At 35.9% G+C, this 20,740-nt stretch overlaps 1 protein-coding gene across 3 annotated transcripts in view; it reads left to right on the top strand.

The window, feature by feature from the left end:
- The window catches only part of LOC149788472 (cilia- and flagella-associated protein 54-like), a 255,451-nt gene that overhangs the window by 218,564 nt on the left and 16,147 nt on the right, over positions 1-20,740 (top strand). For all 3 annotated transcript variants that reach the window (XM_089974455.1, XM_089974456.1, XM_089974457.1), the window contains 5 exons: positions 2,052-2,211; positions 3,929-4,184; positions 13,741-13,866; positions 14,121-14,534; positions 19,048-19,312. In XM_089974455.1, the coding sequence (XP_089830581.1) occupies positions 2,052-2,211; positions 3,929-4,184; positions 13,741-13,866; positions 14,121-14,534; positions 19,048-19,312 (1,221 nt within the window). The remainder of the gene's footprint in view (positions 1-2,051; positions 2,212-3,928; positions 4,185-13,740; positions 13,867-14,120; positions 14,535-19,047; positions 19,313-20,740) is intronic.

A 20,740-nucleotide genomic window follows, 5' to 3' on the forward strand; every position in this document is an offset into this window, starting at 1 on the left:
ACTTCATGTTGTAAGAGGGATATAGAATAGACTTGATGTGCTGCATGTTATAAGAAGGACATAGAATAGACTTGATGTGCTGCATGTTGTAAAAGAGATGTAGAATAGACTTGATGTGCTTCATGTTGTAAGAGGGTTGTAGAATAGACTTGATGTACTGCATGTTGTAAGAAGGATGTTGAATAGACTTGATGTGCTGCATGTTGTAAAAGAGATGTAGAATAGACTTGATGGGCTTCATGTTGTAAGAAGGATATAGAATAGACTTGATGTACTGCATGTTGTAAGAAGGATGTTGAATAGACTTGATGTGCTGCATGTTGTAAAAGAGATGTAGAATAGACTTGATGGGCTTCATGTTGTAAGAGGGATGTAGAATAGACTTGATGTGCTGCATGTTGTAAAAGAGATGTAGAATAGACTTGATGTAATGCATGTTGTAAGAAGAATGTAGAATAGACTTGATGGGTTTCATGTTGTAAGAGGGATATAGAATAGACTTGATGTGCTGCATGTTATAAGAAGGACATAGAATAGACTTGATGTGCTGCATGTTGTAAAAGAGATGTAGAATAGACTTGATGTGCTTCATGTTGTAAGAGGGATGTAGAATAGACTTGATGGGCTTCATGTTGTAAGAGGGATGTTGAATAGACTTGATGTACTGCATGTTGTAAGAAGGATGTTGAATAGACTTGATGTACTGCATGTTGTAAAAGAGATGTAGAATAGACTTGATGTGCTGCATGTTATAAGAAGAATGTAGAATAGACTTGATGTACTGCATGTTGTAAGAGGGATGTAGAATAGACTTGATGTACTGCATGTTGTAAGAGGGATGTAGAATAGACTTGATGGGCTTCATGTTGTAAGAGGGATATAGAATAGACTTGATGTGCTGCATGTTATAAGAAGAATGTAGAATAGACTTGATGTACTGCATGTTGTAAGAGGGATGTAGAATAGACTTGATGTAATGCATGTTGTAAGAAGAATGTAGAATAGACTTGATGGGCTTCATGTTGTAAGAGGGATATAGAATAGACTTGATGTGCTGCATGTTGTAAGAGGGGTGTAGAATAGACTTGATGGGCTTCATGTTGTAAGAAGGATGTAGAACAGACTTGATGTAATGCATGTTGTAAGAAGAATGTAGAATAGACTTGATGGGCTTCATGTTGTAAGAAGGATGTAGAATAGACTTGATGTGCCGCATGTTGTAAGAGGGATGTAGAAAATCTAGCACAGTATGTATCTCTAAATAGAAAATATTGTACAGTATGTATACGTGAGAAGCAAAATTAGGCTCACAAAAGCTTGCCATTATTCAACTTGTTTGTATCAACAAGGTATCTTTTACAAAAGGAACATTTATTTTGGAAGTTATTTTATTTGATACAGTATCTAAGATACAGATTAATAGTATGGATTATTGTGGGCATGCAAAATTTGTAACATTACAGTTTATGCTAATCACAGTAGTGAAATTAAAAATAGTTTATTTGAAGGTAATTAATTCTGTAAATGTAGTAATAGTATGAAAGGTATTGTGTATTATATCTTCATATCATGCTGGAAGTCAGAGCTTTAGCTGACATGTTTGGAGAATTGTTATATTACTTATACCAATACTTAAATTTGGCATGTGAATAGATTTTACTGACATGAATATACTAAAAGAATTGCTCATAGTGGAAATGACACAAACTGGATGCAGACAAAATAAAATGATACCTATCTAGGGCTTATATGCCCATTTTTGGGTGTCCCAAATCAATTGTTTCATATATTTATTTCTTGACAGTACCAGCTACTATGAAAATTTGACACGCTCTTGCTTTTTGATATGGCCATTTTTATCATGTTTCTATATAGCACTACAACATTTACCCAGGTGATTTGCTTTCGCATATAGATTGGGTGGCACTTCCTACAAATAATAAGAAAATTCCTCCTCCTGCCTCAGTAATATTCCTCAATTTAGGATAAATAATTTAAGCTTACCTAATCTCAAAATGATAATGATGCATATATCCCTATATGTTTCCCAGGCTGATGCGACAAGCATACCTGGAGATTGCCCTGGTGTACCTGTACAGTTCAGGTGTGGCTGTCATGAAGGAAGGCTTGGCTATTGAGATTCTTCAGGACAGTGGAGATGAGAGTGCCACTGTTGTAACCTCCAGCAAAGATTTCAAGAAGAAGTATAAGGTACAGTCTGTCATCAATTGCTCAAATAAATTTGGATGAGCTGACAAAAATGTTTATTTCACTGATAAATAATTATTATCATTTAAATAGTTTAAGTGTGATGGTGAAATGGAGAAGGTAATAAGTAGCAAGATTACATGATTTCATGCTGAATTTATTAAAAGTGTATTAACCTTTTCTAAAATGTTTGAATTATATTTTCAAATCAGCAATATTTTATACAGACTGATAGGAATAATATACATACAACTGCACCTATCCTCATCTAACTGTTGGTAAGTCAGATCAGTGGAGTTGAGGGTAGTATACATTTCACAGTGCATCAGGTTGGTTTGCAAATAATACAGTCCACAAAAATGTATTTGAATTGAGGCAGATTGATTGGATTATGTGTACCATACAGTTCATAATGCATTGGAATAGTTTAACAATAATACTGTCGAAAAAATATTTGAATTACTTTATTTAACTTTAGAAAAGGATGTTTAAGAACAGAACATTAGAACATTTAATGAGTAGAATGGATTTCAAAGAAACATGATTTCAGTCTTGTAAGCCAGCAGTTTCTTTCAATTGTAGATCCCACTAAAATATATCTATTAATAATAATACATGTAATTTAACTAAATAATAGCTGATTTCCCATGAGGCCTTAATCACTGTTTTATACATATACACATGATTAGAAAAGAATTAATTAATGAATTGGTGGGTTGATATCATACAAATATTAAACTTAAACTTACAGAATGTACATTATATCATTGCATCATGTTTATAACTGACACACATAAGAATAAAGGAGAGACTGAAAGAATATAGTAAAAGGTAAGCTTAAGTTTGATGTTGATTGTAAGGAGTACAGAGTTAGCATTGCTTGTTTTCATATCACTTAAGTTTGATGTTGATTGTAAAGAGTACAGAGTTAGCATTGCTTGTTTTCATATCACTTAGGTTTGATGTTGATTGTAAAGAGTACAGTGTTATCACTGCTTGTTTTCATATCACTTAGGTTTGATGTTGATTGTAAAGAGTACAGAGTTAGCATTGCTTGTTTTCATATTAAGTTTGATGTTGATTGTAAAGAGTACAGTGTTATCATTGCTTGTTTTCATATCACTTAGGTTTGATGTTGATCATAAAGAGTACAGAGTTAGCATTGCTTGTTTTCATATCACTTAAATTTGATGTTGTCATAAAGAATACAGAATTAGCATTGCTTGTACTTATATTGCTTCGTAGAATGGTATTCAGTCATAAAGGGCTTTATCAACTAAAATACATCTATGATATGAAATTATTTTGGTAAAGGGAATCCACTTGGGTAAAAATTGAAATAAAGTCAAATATAATGATAATTTTAGATTTAAAATACCCCAAAATGGTATTTATTTAACTCTGAAAATAAAGTTTTCATCCCCAGAATAGAAACATTGTAACTTTACTTAATACAAACATTCCCAAATCTTAAACAGGTTGGAAAGGGTTGAAAGCCTAAACTAGAATATATTCTGACAGATTCTTGATTGTGTCTTTCAAAAACAATTACAGGTGTGAATGAGTAGATACATAAAAAAACTTTTTTTCTTTTTCTAGCTTTATAACAAAGATTGAGTATGTATAAAGATTTGGTTGTAATACACATAGAACTCATACAGTTTATGGTAAGTTTTGTATGCTACTTGAAAAAGTGCATTTTCTATCTTCGTATGATCAGACAAAGAAGGAGAGGATGAAAGCCAAAAGTAAGGAGGACGTTAATGAGCAGGACAGAGAACGCAGGGCGGCTTTTCTGGCCATTAGATGTGCTGCAGCAGTTGCAAACTCACAGCGTAAGCGTCATCTTTTGACTGGTGATGTGAGTGTCACAACTCAGAAACTGACTGAAAAGGCACAGGAGGAAATTCCAGAGTTTTTGGCCTTGGATCTTGTGAATCCCTACGTTTTAGGAAAGAAAAAGAAGGTTTATAAGAGTAGGTATATTATGTATAATGAAAATTCATTCCTTTGCTTGAGCATCTGGTTTAAAATTTCTTTGTTGACTTGAAAGACAAATCTAATTCTGTTAACGATTTTATCAAAGACATTGCATAATGCTCTGGCAGATCTGGGCCTGTGTAAACAAACTTTGGGAAAATGATTTTAACATATAGTAAAATCAGAGATCAGTTTAAAAGATTCAACTCCTATAATTTACATCACAGTATAACAGATATATGAAAGGAAGAAAGAAAAATCATCTTTCAGAAATATACTTTCCCACATGTAGGAAGCAAGACAATCCAGGCATTGTTATTTATACACGAAAAGTTAAAGGACAAGGTTCAGAATGGGCAAAATGATGATAACTTAAAGTGTATTTAAGACTATTTGTTATGGTTATGCCATATTTACTATTTGTTATGGTAATACCATATCCACTATTTGTTATGGTGATGGCATATCCAGTATTTGTTATGGTTATGCCATGTCCACTGTTTGTCTACTGCAACATATGTAAACATTATATAATAAAATAGTATGAATCAGCTCTTAATTTTGTTTCTTAAAGGATTATGTTTGATGAAAAAAATCAAGTTGTGCCAGATTCCTGCATCGTTGACTTCAAAAACTAGCAGTACAGTCAGGGACACTTTTTGTAACCATCTAATAACACACAGAGACATACATAGGAATGAGATCCACAGCAGTAACAAAACAAAAGCAGCTGAGTTTGCTATTTTTGAGTAAAATAATTTAAAAAGAGGAATAATAATATAAAATAAAATCCCCACTTTAGTTTTTCTTACCTTGATCATTAGAATTTTGCCTTGCTCAGTGCATAAATATCTTAAGAGTTCAAAATTTTCAGCAATATTACACTGCCTTCATCAGTAACTTGTATTGGTCTTGTGATACAAGGGAACTGTTGTTACAGTAGATGAGTGGTAATTCAAGCCCCTCATCCCTGTTTTGTGTTTTGTCATATTTTGATTACCTCCTTCACCATCCTTTTCCGTATATTGTCCTCTGATGTGATCACCTTGGTTTGATTCGGGACAGTAGAAGGTCCCATATTGCTACAATATTCATGTATGACCAATGACTCCCTACTGATGTGTTCCTTAATCCTGGTTTCTAACACTCTGCCCGTTTCCCTATGTAATCTTTCTCACAGTCATTACCACATTTTTTCAAATTTTCAGTTTTGTCCTTCGCATGTGCAAGTTGTTGTGTTAAAGAGTTGTATGGTTTGTGATATATGTTGATCCTATATTGTCTGAATACTCTGGCTAGAACTTCTGATGTACCATGGATATATGGCATGCCAGTGTTGGTTCTATTTGTGAACTGAATATGTGGGTTAATGGAGCTGAGATGATTAGAGAACTTCTGAACATGGTACTCATGTTGTTCATTCAAGGTATCACCCACATGTCTGAACTGCATTGATCATGGGTTCTTGGCCGATTCCAGGGCCTTTTTCTCAGAAAAAACTACATATATAGATTGGCAACTATTGGTGAGACTTGGGACTTCATTGCCATCCCGTTTTTTTGGGGTAAAATTGCCCATCATAGATAAATTATGTACTGTCCAAACAGTGTCAATAAGGTACGGATATGTTCAGTAGAGAGGACACCTCTAGATTTCAGAGTATTGTCTGCCTCTAATTTCTCTCCAATCACTCTCATAGCTTTATCCACTGGTATACTGGTGAAAAGTACTGATGCATAATAAGAAATCAGTTTTCTACATGGTGGTACTGCTAGGTCCTGGATTTTTTTACACTATTGATGTTATAGTGTTCTGTTTTGGCCACTAGAGGCCCTATGACAAAAGTGAGGTATTTGGCCAAACCATACAGTACACTGCCCGAACTAAATACTATGGGATGGAGTGGGGCATTATAAGTCACATGATCAACATTAGTCACTGATGAAGGCAGTGTGATATTGCTGGAAATTTCAAACTGTTAAGATATTTATTCTCTGAGCAAAGTAAATGACTAATAATCATGAACTATCCAGTACAAGGAAGCAATCTTTTCAGTTGATTATTTTAAGTTGGATTTATTATCTAAATTCTACCCTTCTGTGATTTCATATACATTAGTCCCCCTCTTCTAAGGTCACCTCTATTGCAGCAGGGAAGTGGCCTTATAATGAGGGTGGCCTTTCTGGGGTGGTGGTGACAAATGCAAAAGTAAATAAATATGAAGAAAGTCACAAGTACATTTAATTCTAAAACATTTTATATTTTCATTTAAAAATCACATGCATGTTGTGAAATAAATGTAAAACAAACTGTTTCATCATTTTCAAAAGAATGTTATGAATAACTATTGATATACTTTTAAAACTATCTTTATAACTATGTTACAGATCACATCATCTGTCACTTTGTTGGTAACAGTCTAAAAAAAACCCAGTCTCATCACAATTATAAATATCCGTGCTATCATATTCCCTGCATATATCATTTAGTCTTTTGTTCCAATCTTTGACAACTTCATTATTATCATCAGCTGATTCTCCACTAAGGACAGAACACTTATTATTGTGTCGAAAATCTGTGCAACCATCTGTTACTTGTGGTAAAGTCATCATATCCCATTTCAACTGACAAAATTGTTGCATTTTCTTGGATCATTCTACTGGTGTGTGGAATTTTTTAGCACACACAGTGCAAAACCATTCAAAAACCATGTCATTCAAATCAGGATACAAACATCTCCTGGGTCAAACAATTTTCTTTTCTAGGTCCGTCACACCTTCCCACTTCTGCAGAATTGTTTCCTTATCTTTCATGATATTGTTTATCAGAGTCTTTCCGACATCACAGTTTTCTGCAAGGATCCTCGACCCCCCTTTTTGTCAGTTGAATTACTTTCATTTTCTCTTCTGTACTAAGAATTTTTCTTTACCTCAATGACATGTTGATCTTTTTGCAGTAAGTTATTCAAGTTGCCAACTACAAGACTGATAAAACAATTTTTTATGCATTTGAACAAATTGCCATGTGTTTTTAAAGGAAGTGATCTTGTCATATGATTCATTAGTCATAGTCTGGTACCCTATTTTTTTATACATTTCTTTACACTAAGTAAGAGAAGCCAAAACGGCTTCGCTATGTACCATTAACATCATGCAGATTTGACCTCGCGGCCGTTAGGATTTGTAATCTTGACAATTATTGTCATTAGTAATAGCCACTAATTATCAAAGTGAACAAGCTCAACATCTTACTAAGGGAAGCCATAAAGGCTATCAAACCATTTTCCTGCTGACTTTTGTATTGTACATCGATACTGCCACTTCTCAGCTGTTACTACTGTTCAATAATTGTAATCTTAACAATTATCAGAGTGACTAAGCCGAACATCTCAAGATATTACAGCAGTAAGGCTAATCGGATTAGATGTACTTACCCTTTTGTATGGATTAAAATTTGAGTCTTTCTTGGCTTTTTGGAATAAATGTGGCTTCTCGTGAGGCGTAAATGATATTATATTAACCTTAATGGTACATGTACTTTAGTCAACACTTCTTTCTGTAATGAAAACCTGACATCGGGAAACAGAAACCAGATTACTTAACACATGTTATGAAAAAATACTGGTCCTGGATACATATTAAAATAAAATGCAGCCATTTGTGAGGGGCAAATTTTATATTATTGCACTAATATGCTAGCCGTTGGTCACGTTAGCCAGATGGCCTTTCGTGAGGGTTACTTCTGAACACAAACATGTCGGTGCCAATGGATTCTGGCCGTAAGGAGCGGGTGGCCACTGGTCAGGGGGGCCATTCAAGAGGGGGACTACTGTACATTTATTTATTTCTGTCTTGATTTTTCATGTTAAATGTCTCTACATTGAATACATTCCCTGATACATTAATTTTAGAGAATATAAGCCCAAATCTAATCTACAGGTAATTATGATCCAGTGGAGGAGTGCACCCACATTTTTAGGTAGCCCAGTCCTCCTACATGTCCGAACATGACATTTGAGGCCTGTTAGTCAGGACATATGGGTTTTTTAACAGATTCAATGGATCCATCCTATACTACTATATTGCCATCTGAATCCACCCACAGTTGTCCGACCAGCTGAGCCAGCCAGTCCAGCCGTGTCAAGCAAGGTATCTCACTGGTATCCATCTGTCTTACCTAGCATATGGCTTCATCCCTATACAGTTATGGACACCTTAAAATATGTCCATCCTAACATGTCTATGCTACATACAGTTACAATTATGGGGATTCTTAGTGATAGAACCATCTGTCTTGTTGGGCATATGGCTACACAAACATATTGGGGCGGGGTAGTGATAGATACATCCAGTCACTTTTATCAACAGCACAATAGGTACTGGAACCAACCAGACTGCCTTTCTTATAGCAGGTAATCATGCAGACCATATTCCTGGTCATCCAGCCATGTCTATCATTTTGACACATTCATCCAGCAGAGCTGACTAATTACTGTATGTTCTTGCTTACCCACAGGGAAGTTACTGAGACACATATAGAGATAAAGATGTTACATCCTCTATGTCACCTAGGATGGTTTACACAGCTATGGAGGCAGAACAAGAACAAGAACAAGACACTACACACATTGAGTCTGATGAAACTTCTGAGTAACAGCCTCACTACAATCCCACCATGGAGTGGACTGAGTTAAGCTTTCAAGCTGCTGTTGAAGAGAGATACCAGCTGTTGTCAATTTCCGGATGTCCTTCTCCTCCTATCACCATGCCTGACTATAAGTCATTGTAGAAAAGACTCCTTACTGTGATTCCTATTCCATTTGAATCATCTTGGTTTTCTCATCAGCTTGGAAAAGCCTGACCTTCACCCATCCCAGTGTTTGTCCATTTCCAACAGGACATTGATTTTAGTGAGAGTTCTTGCAGTGTTTCAGGTGATTCAAGGTAGCAGCAGATTAGATCCCATTGGGCTGCCTTTAAATGAACCCATTACAGATGATTTTGCTGGCTCAGTTGCACCCTTTTTCCAGTTCACTAGACTAAAGGGTCAATATCATGGAGGAGGTGCTATCATTCCTGTGTCAGTGGTGCAGCCATGGTTGGATCGCAACAGGAATTCCTCTACTGAAGCCCCAACCTGAAGAGATTGTATGTATAGACTCCAGTACATGTGGTTGTTGTGCCCACTGGTTTCCAGACTTGAAAATGGATAGCAGCAAATGTGGATCAGAGGAATTGCCTCTTTACATCACTCTTCTCAAAATGAAGGCTGTAATAAATGCCTTTCAGCTTTGGAAAGACCAACTCTTCAGGAAGTCAGTCATGATTATGTTGCACTATTCCATATTGGTGACTTACCTCCTCAAACAGGATGGCATCAAACTGCTCAACCTGTGCATGCTGGTTTCTCCCATTGCAAGTTTCTTTCATGGTATTGGCAACAGACACGTTAGACACATTCAAGGCAGACACAATGTCTTGATTGATGCTCTCTCCAGAAAGGGTAAGGTTAATTATGTGGAAAGGTCCCTTCATCCATCATTAATCAGAGCTGTGCCCTTTGGGGGCATCCTCTAATGACTGACCTTCTTACAACAAGGTGCAACCACAAATTGCCCACCTTTGTCTCACTGGGTCCAGACCAAGAAGCTTGGTCTATGGATGCACTATCAGTCAGTTGGCAATGTTTATGGATGTTTGCCTACCCCATGGTCTGAGTACTGAAAATAATTAGGAAAAAAATAAGGAAACAGAGTTGCAAGGTAATTCTTGCATTCAAGAGTGCTCTTAAAACTCACCTATTTCAACTGCAAGAACAAAATTAAAGACCTAATAATGTTTCCTACCTTAAATATTTTCAGCATGTTTTTATGTTTTCTAATTTCATGGTGTTTGTTATTTGTAATCTTATAATTATATGTTTTTTATATTATAGGTGTTGTCTAATGATGTAAAGCGCTTAGAGCTTCTAAAGATTAGGTGCTGTACAAAGTCCTTTTTATCATTATTATTGTTATTCTATAGCCCCTATCTGTTGGGTCCTGTGGCCGATATAATCACTAGACCCAATGCCTGGGTCAACAATCTACTTATCTACTAATAGACCTGCCCAGGAAGATTACAACCAAACCAAATCTTCTCAAACAACCACAGTCACAGATGTTCCACCTATGCATGGACTATCTTCTCCTTCATGCCTGGCTCTTGTCAGGACAGCCTTGTCAGAAAAAGAATTTAGACGTTTGATCTTGGAGGGAATCTAGAACATAAAAGGGCCCTCCTCTCTGAAGGAATTTTAGGGAAAATGGATGGTTTTCAGAGACTGGTGCAAAGTCAGTAACATTATTCCACTGAGTGTCTCAGTTCCTCAATGGACTGACTTTTTCCCAGGCTATAGAAGGAGAAAATGTTGGCCCCAGTTACCATCAGACATAATGACAGAGGAGATATTGGTCATGATAAAGACCTACTAGCCAATTTTGATTTGAACAGATCAAAATCACTTACCTTTTTCCAGAACAGAATCTGTCCTGGGTCTTAACACAACTCAGTTCAGATAAATATTGAGCCATTAGCCTGGACCTGAAACTCACTGAAGCTTTTATCATACAAAACCTGTTTTCTGATGGCTTTAGCTCTGGCATTCAGGATGAGTGAGTTTCATTTGACGTATTATTATATTCAGTTCAGATTGGATGGTCTGGCAATCCTCATGACACAACCCAGCTTTATAGCCAAGAAACAGTTACAATCATTGACCATTCAGAGAGTTGTCATACGTTCCCTCATGTCTATTAATAAGTTGAGAACAATGGTCATGCAAGATCATGTCCTCTCAAGCACTACTTGAAGCACAAGACAAGTCATGGTAACTGCAAACAACTCTTTTTCCTCTTGGAGGCAGGAAAGCAGGATATCTCATCTCAAGACCTACCTTCATGGCTTAAGTGGGTTATATGCTTGGCTCATGAGGATTCTGCTCATGAAATAAGAGTGATTTATGCAAGCCTTCCATTTTAACACAGCATTGAAATCTGAGACATCTGAGAAGTCATTGGCAGAGTCAGCATTCTCAAATTTTTGTCTTGGTGATTTACCTGATGACAAAGACAAATGCTTATGACGATCTGTTGGGTTCTGTGGCCGATATAATCACTGGACTCAATGAAACCAATAATCCTTAGACCCAATGGAACCAATAACCATTAAACCCAATGAAACAGTGACCACTATATCCAGTGAAACCAAGAACCGCTAGATCCAATGCAGCCAATAACCACTAGACCCAATGAAACCAATAACCACTAGACCCAATGCAACTAATAACCATTAAACCCAATGAAACCAATGACCACTAGACCCAATGAAACCAAGAAACCAATAGCCACTAGACCTAGTGTAGCCAATACCCACTAGACCCATTACAACCAATGAAACTAGACCCAATGCAGCCAATAACCACTAGACCAAATGCAACCAATAACCACTAGACCCAATGAAACCAATAACCACTAGACCCAATTAAACCAATAACCACTCGATCCAATTAAACCAATAACCACTAGACCCAATTAAACCAATAACCACTAGATCCAATTAAACCAATAACCACTAGACCTTACTAAACCAACACATCCTCTTAGCTTGCTGGATTAGCCAATGAATTTTGACAGTAAGATTTCTATAATCATCTTGTTAACTTGATATAGCTGTCATGGATCATGTTACGATAGACTATGTTGCTATATGTGCATTATTGTTCACAAAGGAATCTAATTTTTCTAACCAATAAGGATACCTGAGGTATAGGTAGGATGCTCAGTAGTCCCTTCTTCTTTTACTTATTCTCCTGATGCTAACCTGATTGGGGAATGCATTAAAAGGAGAAAGCAAATCTTTGCTAGTAAGTTATGTTATGTTTCTCCAAAAATATTTACCTGATCACATCGCTTAAAAACCCTCTTAGTCACCCCACTATGTGAACATGCCATGTCTAATCATCACTACTGGGAAAAATAGTCAACCTCAATTATTTCATTATTTCAGTTCAAATTATAAATGAATGTATTGATTACCAGCCTCAACTCATGTGCATGTTGTCTTCATCCCTGAGGATATAACTCCTTTTAAAATAAATTTACAGATGTTGCATGCATGAATGAATGTTTATAAATTCTTCTTTTGAATGGATTCCGTATGCAAAAGATAGGCATTATTGGAATTTTTAGACCTGAAAGTTTGTTAAATTCCCTGGTTCATAACTTAATCAAGCATTATACAAGTGTGTATACTTGTATTCAAAGCTTGGACCTCTATTTGCATGCATAAACATGGATAAAACTGCTTTTGTCTGAACATTTGGTTTTCTTTCTTACTTATACACTGTCGCAACATTTTGGTCATTACTAGTATAGCAACATTTGGTTATTACTAGTGTAGCAACATTTTGGTTATTACTAGTGTAGCAACATTTTGGTTATTATTAGTGTAGCAACATTTTGGTTATTGCTAGTATACAATGAACCTGCATGAATTTAGTATGATTATTTATCATTAAGAAATACTTCAATTGGTATTTTGCAATGATTCTGGCAAGATATTGATGCTGAACATAAAATATGGAAAATGTTTTAAATGAAAACAGGATAGGTGTCAGAAGTGATTAATATAAAATATACTCTTCATTTAAACAATGTGGCACAACAAAAGCAATATTTAAGTATAATAGCAATGACTATTATGCAGATTGTGTGCAGATGCATCATTTTAGATATATCACTTTCAGCAGAAAGCTTTGTAGTGGCTTGATACCTGTAATAAAGCTGACAATAATAAGCTGTTGATAATAACCCAGGTAATAAAATGGGAAATACCAGTTAAAAATTAAAATATAAAAAAACCCAGAAAAACAAAACATATTTTCAAGTATGTATGAAAGACATGAGGAGTGAACAAGACACATAATAATGATTACAGTTTGAGGCTCATATCCTTGGATTATTGGCTGCTGTGCATTTATTCATCATTAGACCTCCTTTTAGTTTCCTTATTTTTTATTTATAGTAACTGTACATGAAACAGTTCCAAAAAAACAGATGGGTTTCTTGAACATTAAATCACATGTCACATGTTCATTCTATTTTGATACACATATGTGTAGAGAACCAGTCTAAATTGAAGAAAAAAATGATGCCAGATAGTAAGAGAAACAGACTTTATCAGTGTAACTCATCAATGTTATATGACTGAAAAATGTTAGAGGAGAAGGATTTTGTTAAACGTGAAAACATGTTGCAAATGGAAAAATGACAAATCAATAGCACTTTACAAATTTAGAAAGAAGAAACCAATGGTGTGCACTCCATCCTGTTGATTAGCAGAATATGAACTCAGCAAAATCACCATTTGATTTATGAATGCATTATGAAGTAATGTTATTTAGTTGTTTTAGAAATATCAAAGACCATTTGCAGAAATATTGAAAGATAAAAATTGCAACACACAGAGATACAATAAGTATAAATTGTTCACAGTTGGCACATTGTACTTTCAGATGAGATTGAGGAAGAGTTGGCTCCCATGATGGAGGCCCAGGAGATCAAGCAAGTTGAGAAATATGATGAACAAATTCAAAGATGCAAAGAAACAGCCATGGATCTTAGCTGGATTCACTTCCTTGGTAAAATATTTATCTTTAATTTAATTGTGTTGGTATCACTGAAATGAAAATGATGTTAGAATATGTTTTGGATAACAAATGATCACATTTCTCAAGCAAGGGCCTCTCTGACCTTATCCATTTTACCAAAGATGTTTTCAGGTGAAAGACAATGCAAAAATTTAACAGGGTAAAGTATTTTCACTCTATCATTAGTATGTTATTTTTATTATTATTACTGTTATTATTATTATTATTATTATTATTATATCCAGGTTACCAAAGCATTCTACAGAGGTTGTGTAGCACTTCAACCATCTCAGCCTCCAGTGCTAAATCTATTGAGCCTAAAAACAAAATGGTTGGAGACCTTGGCCCTGACTTTGACCTTGGGTTCATCAGCCATGCCCAGTGTGACACCTCTCTTAATCATGATGTTGTAAGATCCATGCTGTTCAGTAGCACCTGGTTGTTGAGGTTACAGAAAATGCATACATATCTTGCCAACAACCTGCAGGCCTATGGAGCTGAGTGTGTAGCTGTCTATCCACCAGCTGACCTTGAGCTGGCCTTAATATCACCAGTGGCAACAGATTTGTCCCTCATTACCAAGACTTACAAGGCCAATTTTACCAATCCTGCTGACTTTGAAGGAGAAAAGTTCCAGCTGGCAGTAGCATTAGTTCCAGGTAATGTGTGTATTTATTTGCCCATTTTTGTCCCTCTTAGTTTTGGGGGTCAGTAGCATTGGTTCCAGGTAATAAGTGTATTTATTTGCCTTTTTTCGTCCCTTTCAGTTTTGGGGTTGTTCGTAACATGTGCAGTTGTAATGGATTCAGATTTGAAGGTGTCAATTTGAGCAGGTTAGGTTTATTTTTTTATGTCGAAAATTTGACACACTGGTGAAGTATTCTAGTTCTACTCTAATCTACTTTCAACAAAATATAGATTTAATGACTGTTAATTGTGTATTTATATCTTCTTTTTAATCGCAGCTTCTAATTAAACAACTTCCCGTACATTCATGTACTGTAGCTTACATGTAGATTTAGTGCAAAAGTCATTCAATGAAGCCAGTGTTCATTGAAAATCAAAAGAGCTGAGGAGGTATATTTTAAAATCTGATCTTTATTTTGTATTATTAGCTTGAACAAAAATGTGATCATGGTTTACTCATCAACGATTGGAAGACAAGGGTAAAAACTGAATCTGACATCATATCTTTAGACTTATGAAAGCAGAGGTGGCAAATATGCTTACAACAGAATGAGAGTATAGATATGGGGTGTGCATTTCTTAAATAGATTTGGAGCAAGTAACACATGCATTCCATACAGTAGGGGTTTGTGAGTCTTTCCAGTATATGGAGACTGCACCATATTACAAGGGTAAATCACTGACTCATGAAGGGAAGTTGTCAGCTTCCATGATGACAGGGATTCTTGACACTTCCTAGTGGAGGGAAGTTGCCATCAGTCAGTAGTGAGTCCTGTCTACCCAATGTTAGGGAAGCGGCCTTCTTTCTCAGATAGACCTTTTGCTAGATTGAGGTATCTTGTTTGTCTGCTTTGAGTTTTCCAGATAGAGGCTCTCTAATAAGGTATTCATCATCTGACTATTCATTGCCTGGTAAACAGAAACCAGGCACCGGGCACAAGATAATGTGTCAAGTAAACAGTTACTGAGTGTGTGTGACTTAACACTAGCTGGTGGGCCCTGGGTATTGGGCTTCAGTTGCTATGTATAGTGATGGAAACCAAGTAAACAGTTACTGAGTGTATGTCACTAAACAGTAGCTAGTGGGCATTGGGTATTGGGCTTCAGTTGCTATGTATAGTGATGGAAACCAAGTAAACAATTACTGAGTGTATGTCACTTAACACTAGCTTGTGGGCCCTGGGTATTGAGCTTCAGTTGTTTTGTATAAAGATGGAAACCAAATAAACAGTTACTGAGTGTATGTCACTAAGCAGTAGCTAGTGGGTATTGGGCTTCAGTCGCCATGTATAGTGATGGATACCAGTCACCCAATTTCTATCTCTGATCACTGTGACATGGGGTGCCAACACTGGCACTGAGTTTAAGGCACCAGTCTCTGGACTGGGTACTGGGTCTTGATCACCTGTACTGGTAAAGGAATCTGATTGATACCACCTACTTTCTGTGTTAGTGTTCAATTACAGGAAACAGGCTCCAAGTTTAATTACCCAACTAGTGAAAGGATCAAGTCAAATATCCCTCCTTTTTTTGATGTTCCCATTCTTTAAACTCTAGTGGCTTAGGCACTTCCACCACCTGGTGATGTACTTGCATTGAGCATGTCTCTCTTTCCTCCCATGACACCATGTATGACATGGTTCCATGAATTGGCAGCATGTGTGGACTGTAGTCAGTCCTGCTTCCCTGTATTCATAATCAAATAAAGGTGAGGAGAGCCACAATACATCTCCTGATTCAAGAGGGAATCATCAATCTCCTTCTCCAAGGGGAGAGGAAGAGCAGGTTAGTTCCAACTCCCCCATACCATGCATGGAGACAGGATAATGTACCCTCAGTCTTTGAATTCCCATTGCCATGGAGGGAGACAAGAAGGTATAGTCCTATTTCACAGTGGCAATGAAGATAGGATGGTGAACTTAAAATTTGGTAGACATAGATAAAATTCCAGAAGAACCTGGCCAATTTCCTCTTTTGGGGACCCCATCTTTCCACCATTCAACTGGTCATTTGATGGAGAAGGAGGAAGTTTGGATCTTTCACAAGGTAGTAAACAAGATGTGTAGACATGTTTTACTGCCTCTTTCCCCAGATCTGTATCCAAAGGTCTCAGGAGTTTTGGCCACTAGTCCAAGAGATGGACAGAGAGTAGAACATTTGGTCTGTCCTCATTTCTGTGTTTTAGCCCTTGTTTTCTACTTCCAGCAACAAGATCCATTCGCCTCCTTGACCCCTTAAACCCCCAACTTGGGCAGATGGGAATTTAAGCAGGGATCCAGGCTTATTCGATGTAAAGTCACTTGATGCATATGTTATTTAACCACTGTTCTATATGGCCTACCATACTGATCATTTTGTGTCCTCTTTAAAAGGAGGGTTTGTTGTCTCCAGCTGCTTTGCTGAGATTGTTGGAGACAACAGCCAAGACATCAGGACACACACTCTCAATGTCAGTGGTGCTCTTTAACAAATTACTCCACATCCAAAGCGATGCCATCTTTTGAGTGCCACTAGCCTCTATAGTACCCTTGCAGGACTTGAGGGATCAGCAGCAGTGGTCCCAAGCCATGATACTAGACCCAGCTAAACCAGCAAATAAATGCTTCCATTTATAATAGTCCATGGCTTCCCCTCCAAAATGTTTTAAGCAGAGTCCCCACTACAGCCATCATATCCAGTTTAAAACTCTTTCTACTCATCTTTCTCATGATGAGTTGGCTTCATTAACAAGGAAAGTAAGTCTGCTGACTGGTTCACCTTCCCACAGGAGAGAAGCAGTCAGTTCTAGGGAGTTTGCACTTCTCCTGTCCAGTACGTGCTTATCACAACATCTTACTAGGCACCAGACTGACCCTTTATTTGGAGGTTTTGATAGACCTCATGTACAATACATGGGTTCTTTCCACAATAAAGGAGGGTTAATCAGGTTTTTTTTGGGACCTTCTACTTCATTCAAAATACTCATTTGGTTCCACTGGTCCATACAGGTATTAATTTGGGAAGATGTGTAAACCCATCTTGGGTAGGGCACTGTAGACAGAGTGACTAATATCTTTAGTCTGGGACTTTAATCTCAGGATCTTCCTAGTTTCAAAAAGGGGTAAGTTATGATTCAGTATGAATTTCTCCCCATTGAACGAGTTCCTTTTGAAAGAGTGTTTCATGGTGGACATATCAATCTAAGTCAGGAATGCTTTTAGGCTGAATAGAATAGTGTGCCCCCATTTTTAACGATTCATTTTAACTAGTAAATAATCATATGACAGAATAGTATGTACCCAGTTAATAATTCAACTACTAAATAGGGACATGCTAGAAAATATCATTCAACAAAACCGTATGTCCCCATTTAATAAATCAGTTTTAACTGGTAAATAGGTACATGTTATAAAGTATCATATGAGAGAATAGTATATTGAAAATGAACTATGACCTGAGGATATACCTAGTTAAATGTCTTTAATTACTATGACCTAAGGATATACCTAGTTAATTGTCTTTAATTACTATGACCTAAGGATATACCTAGTTAATTGTCTTTAATTACTATGATCTAAGGATATACCTAGTTAATTGTCTTTAATTACTATGACCTAAGGATATACCTAGTTAATTGTCTTTAATTACTATGACCTAAGGATATACCTAGTTAATTGTCTTTAATTACTATGACCTAAGGATATACCTAGTTAATTGTCTTTAATTACTATGACCTAAGGATATACCTAGTTATTTGTCTTTAATTACTATGACCTAAGGATACACCTAGTTAATTGTCTTTAATTACTATGACCTAAGGATATACCTAGTTAATTGTCTTTAATTACTATGACCTAAGGATATACCTAGTTAATTGTCTTTAATTATTATGACCTAAGGATATATCTAGTTAATTGTCTTTAATTCTCATTCATACTATCAGGAGGAAATAAAGATATCTATCAATCAGTCATGTTAATATTACCAAAGTACTTCAAGATCTCTTGGTGTTTAATTGTTTAAGTGTTGACAAAAAATAATTTAAGGTGCTTTTTTCTTTTATAATATTTTTCATTTGGATATTTATCTGCAGGTCAGAATTTCCATTTTGATTCATTTCTTCAGTTGAGAATCATAACAACATTATGCAGATCAAAATGAATATCAATTGAAATTGAGTTTTACAAAAATTGATTGTTAAACACGTAGTAAAGATAAGCATATTAGTACTTACCTTGACCTGATAATTTTATAGCTATATTTAACCCTCTAAAGCATTTTTAAAAAATACTTTATTAAAGTTCAAACTGCAATATGAAACCTAAATATGCATCATGAAATAAATCAACCATTACCTGTGCCAGAAATAGAACCTTGCATTCAAATTTATGTTCAAAACAAGTCAATAAATTAGTTGTTTTTCAGTGTACATACAGCCAATAGATGTGAAAATTTAATTAGTTGTGATGAACATTCTTTTCAAATTGCCTCTCATTTCTGTATTAGGTGAGGTTCCTCCTGCACCTGGAATTGTGAAGGATCCCATTAAACCTTCAGACAAGGCTGTGACCAGTCCATCTGATACGGAGGTAACTTTGCAGTGGTACCAGCCCTCACTAGAGGAGACAGATCCATCCCGTCATGATGCCATTGGACTTGAGACTTGTGTCCTCTTGCTGTATTCTGTTTATAGCAAATCTGCTGGGCCTGGTGCCTTTCAGCCAAGACTTCTCTGGGTGTCATTATCTCAGCTTCATGATCTACACGACAAGTATGCAAGCATTTAAAAACAAATTATGTATCAGTCTGGATTAAATTTATTCATGTTGTACTAATTTTTTTTTTAAATCCTGTTTCTTACAGACCACTAATTCATTGATACAGCAAATAATGATCTCTTTGGGGAGATTACACAAGCCCCTTTCCAAGTCTATGAATTTAAGTACAGACAAATTAATTCACAGTATCCTTGAAAGGATTTCACAGTTTTTTTTTAGTTGTGACTAAGTTTCAAGAGGCATCAAAATGATTGGATCAAATTTAAGCACAAGTCCAAACTGACTTGCCAAATTTGTGGCATTGAAAGCTGTTTTACAAAGTTAAATTAACTATTGGAGTGGAACACATGTGGTTATGTAACTACAATTAGTTTATGCATTCCAGAGTGCTTTCCCTTTGATTTCATTGAGTTGTTGAATACATCTTAATTAAATATAATATATGCTAGGCTTTTTCATTTTGTTAGAAACCATTACAAATTTATCTGGTAGACTTTGGTTTCTTGTAAATCTGAATTTGATGTTTGAAGTTTACAGTTTTATTAAGAGGTTATAGTAATTATTTGCCTTATTCTATGAATGATGATTTGTAGAAAGATTAAAAAGTAAATTGATTCTCATTCAAGTACACTGTCACTATGGATACCTACAACAGAACTAAAGGTAAACAAGTGTGTGTGTGTTGATTGGTGCATGCAGGTATTACTATGTCAATATTAAATACAAATGTAAAATCTTACAAAGCAGATATCTATATTGCTGTTTATACTGTTATTCAAGTGATTCCACCTATACTGCTATATGTACCATTAAGCACAACACAGAATTGAAATTGACACTGTCTGCACAGTAATGATGCAGAGAACAATAGGAAGGAAAAAAGCTCAATCAAGCCAACAGGTCACCTATCCCAGTTTTGTAAATTGGTTAATTTCAGATGGAAAGTGCTGCCATGATGTTTAATCTTTACATTTTCACTACACTATAACAATAAATACCATTGAAACAGGTGTAAAACTGCCTTAGGACCATAACTGCTATCTGTGGATTATACAGTTTCCTGCTATAACCAGATCTGGGAGTAGTTCATTTGATTTTATGATGAAAGAATGGTCTGGAATAAAAAGTTATGTCATTCTCAGAAAGACTTGAAGGAAAAGATAAATTTAGATTTATAATCTAGGATGATAATTATTGTTTTGTATACTTATTGTGAAGATAATACATGGAGTATAAAGTTTGCTTGTAAAAGCAAACTCTGCTAGCCAACAACTTACATTGTTATGTTCTAGAGTTAGAGACTAGCTAGCTACCTGATGTGCTATGATGTTGCTATCTTAGCAGAACAGTGGCAAATGACATATGTGCATCTAAGTGATCACTGCTCACATCTGCATTTATTTTAAAAAAAGGTAAATTAT

The sequence above is a fragment of the Sinohyriopsis cumingii genome, chromosome 11, assembly GCF_028554795.1.
Source record: "Sinohyriopsis cumingii isolate HCF-2022 chromosome 11, ASM2855479v2, whole genome shotgun sequence".
Lineage (NCBI taxonomy): Eukaryota > Metazoa > Mollusca > Bivalvia > Unionida > Unionidae > Sinohyriopsis > Sinohyriopsis cumingii.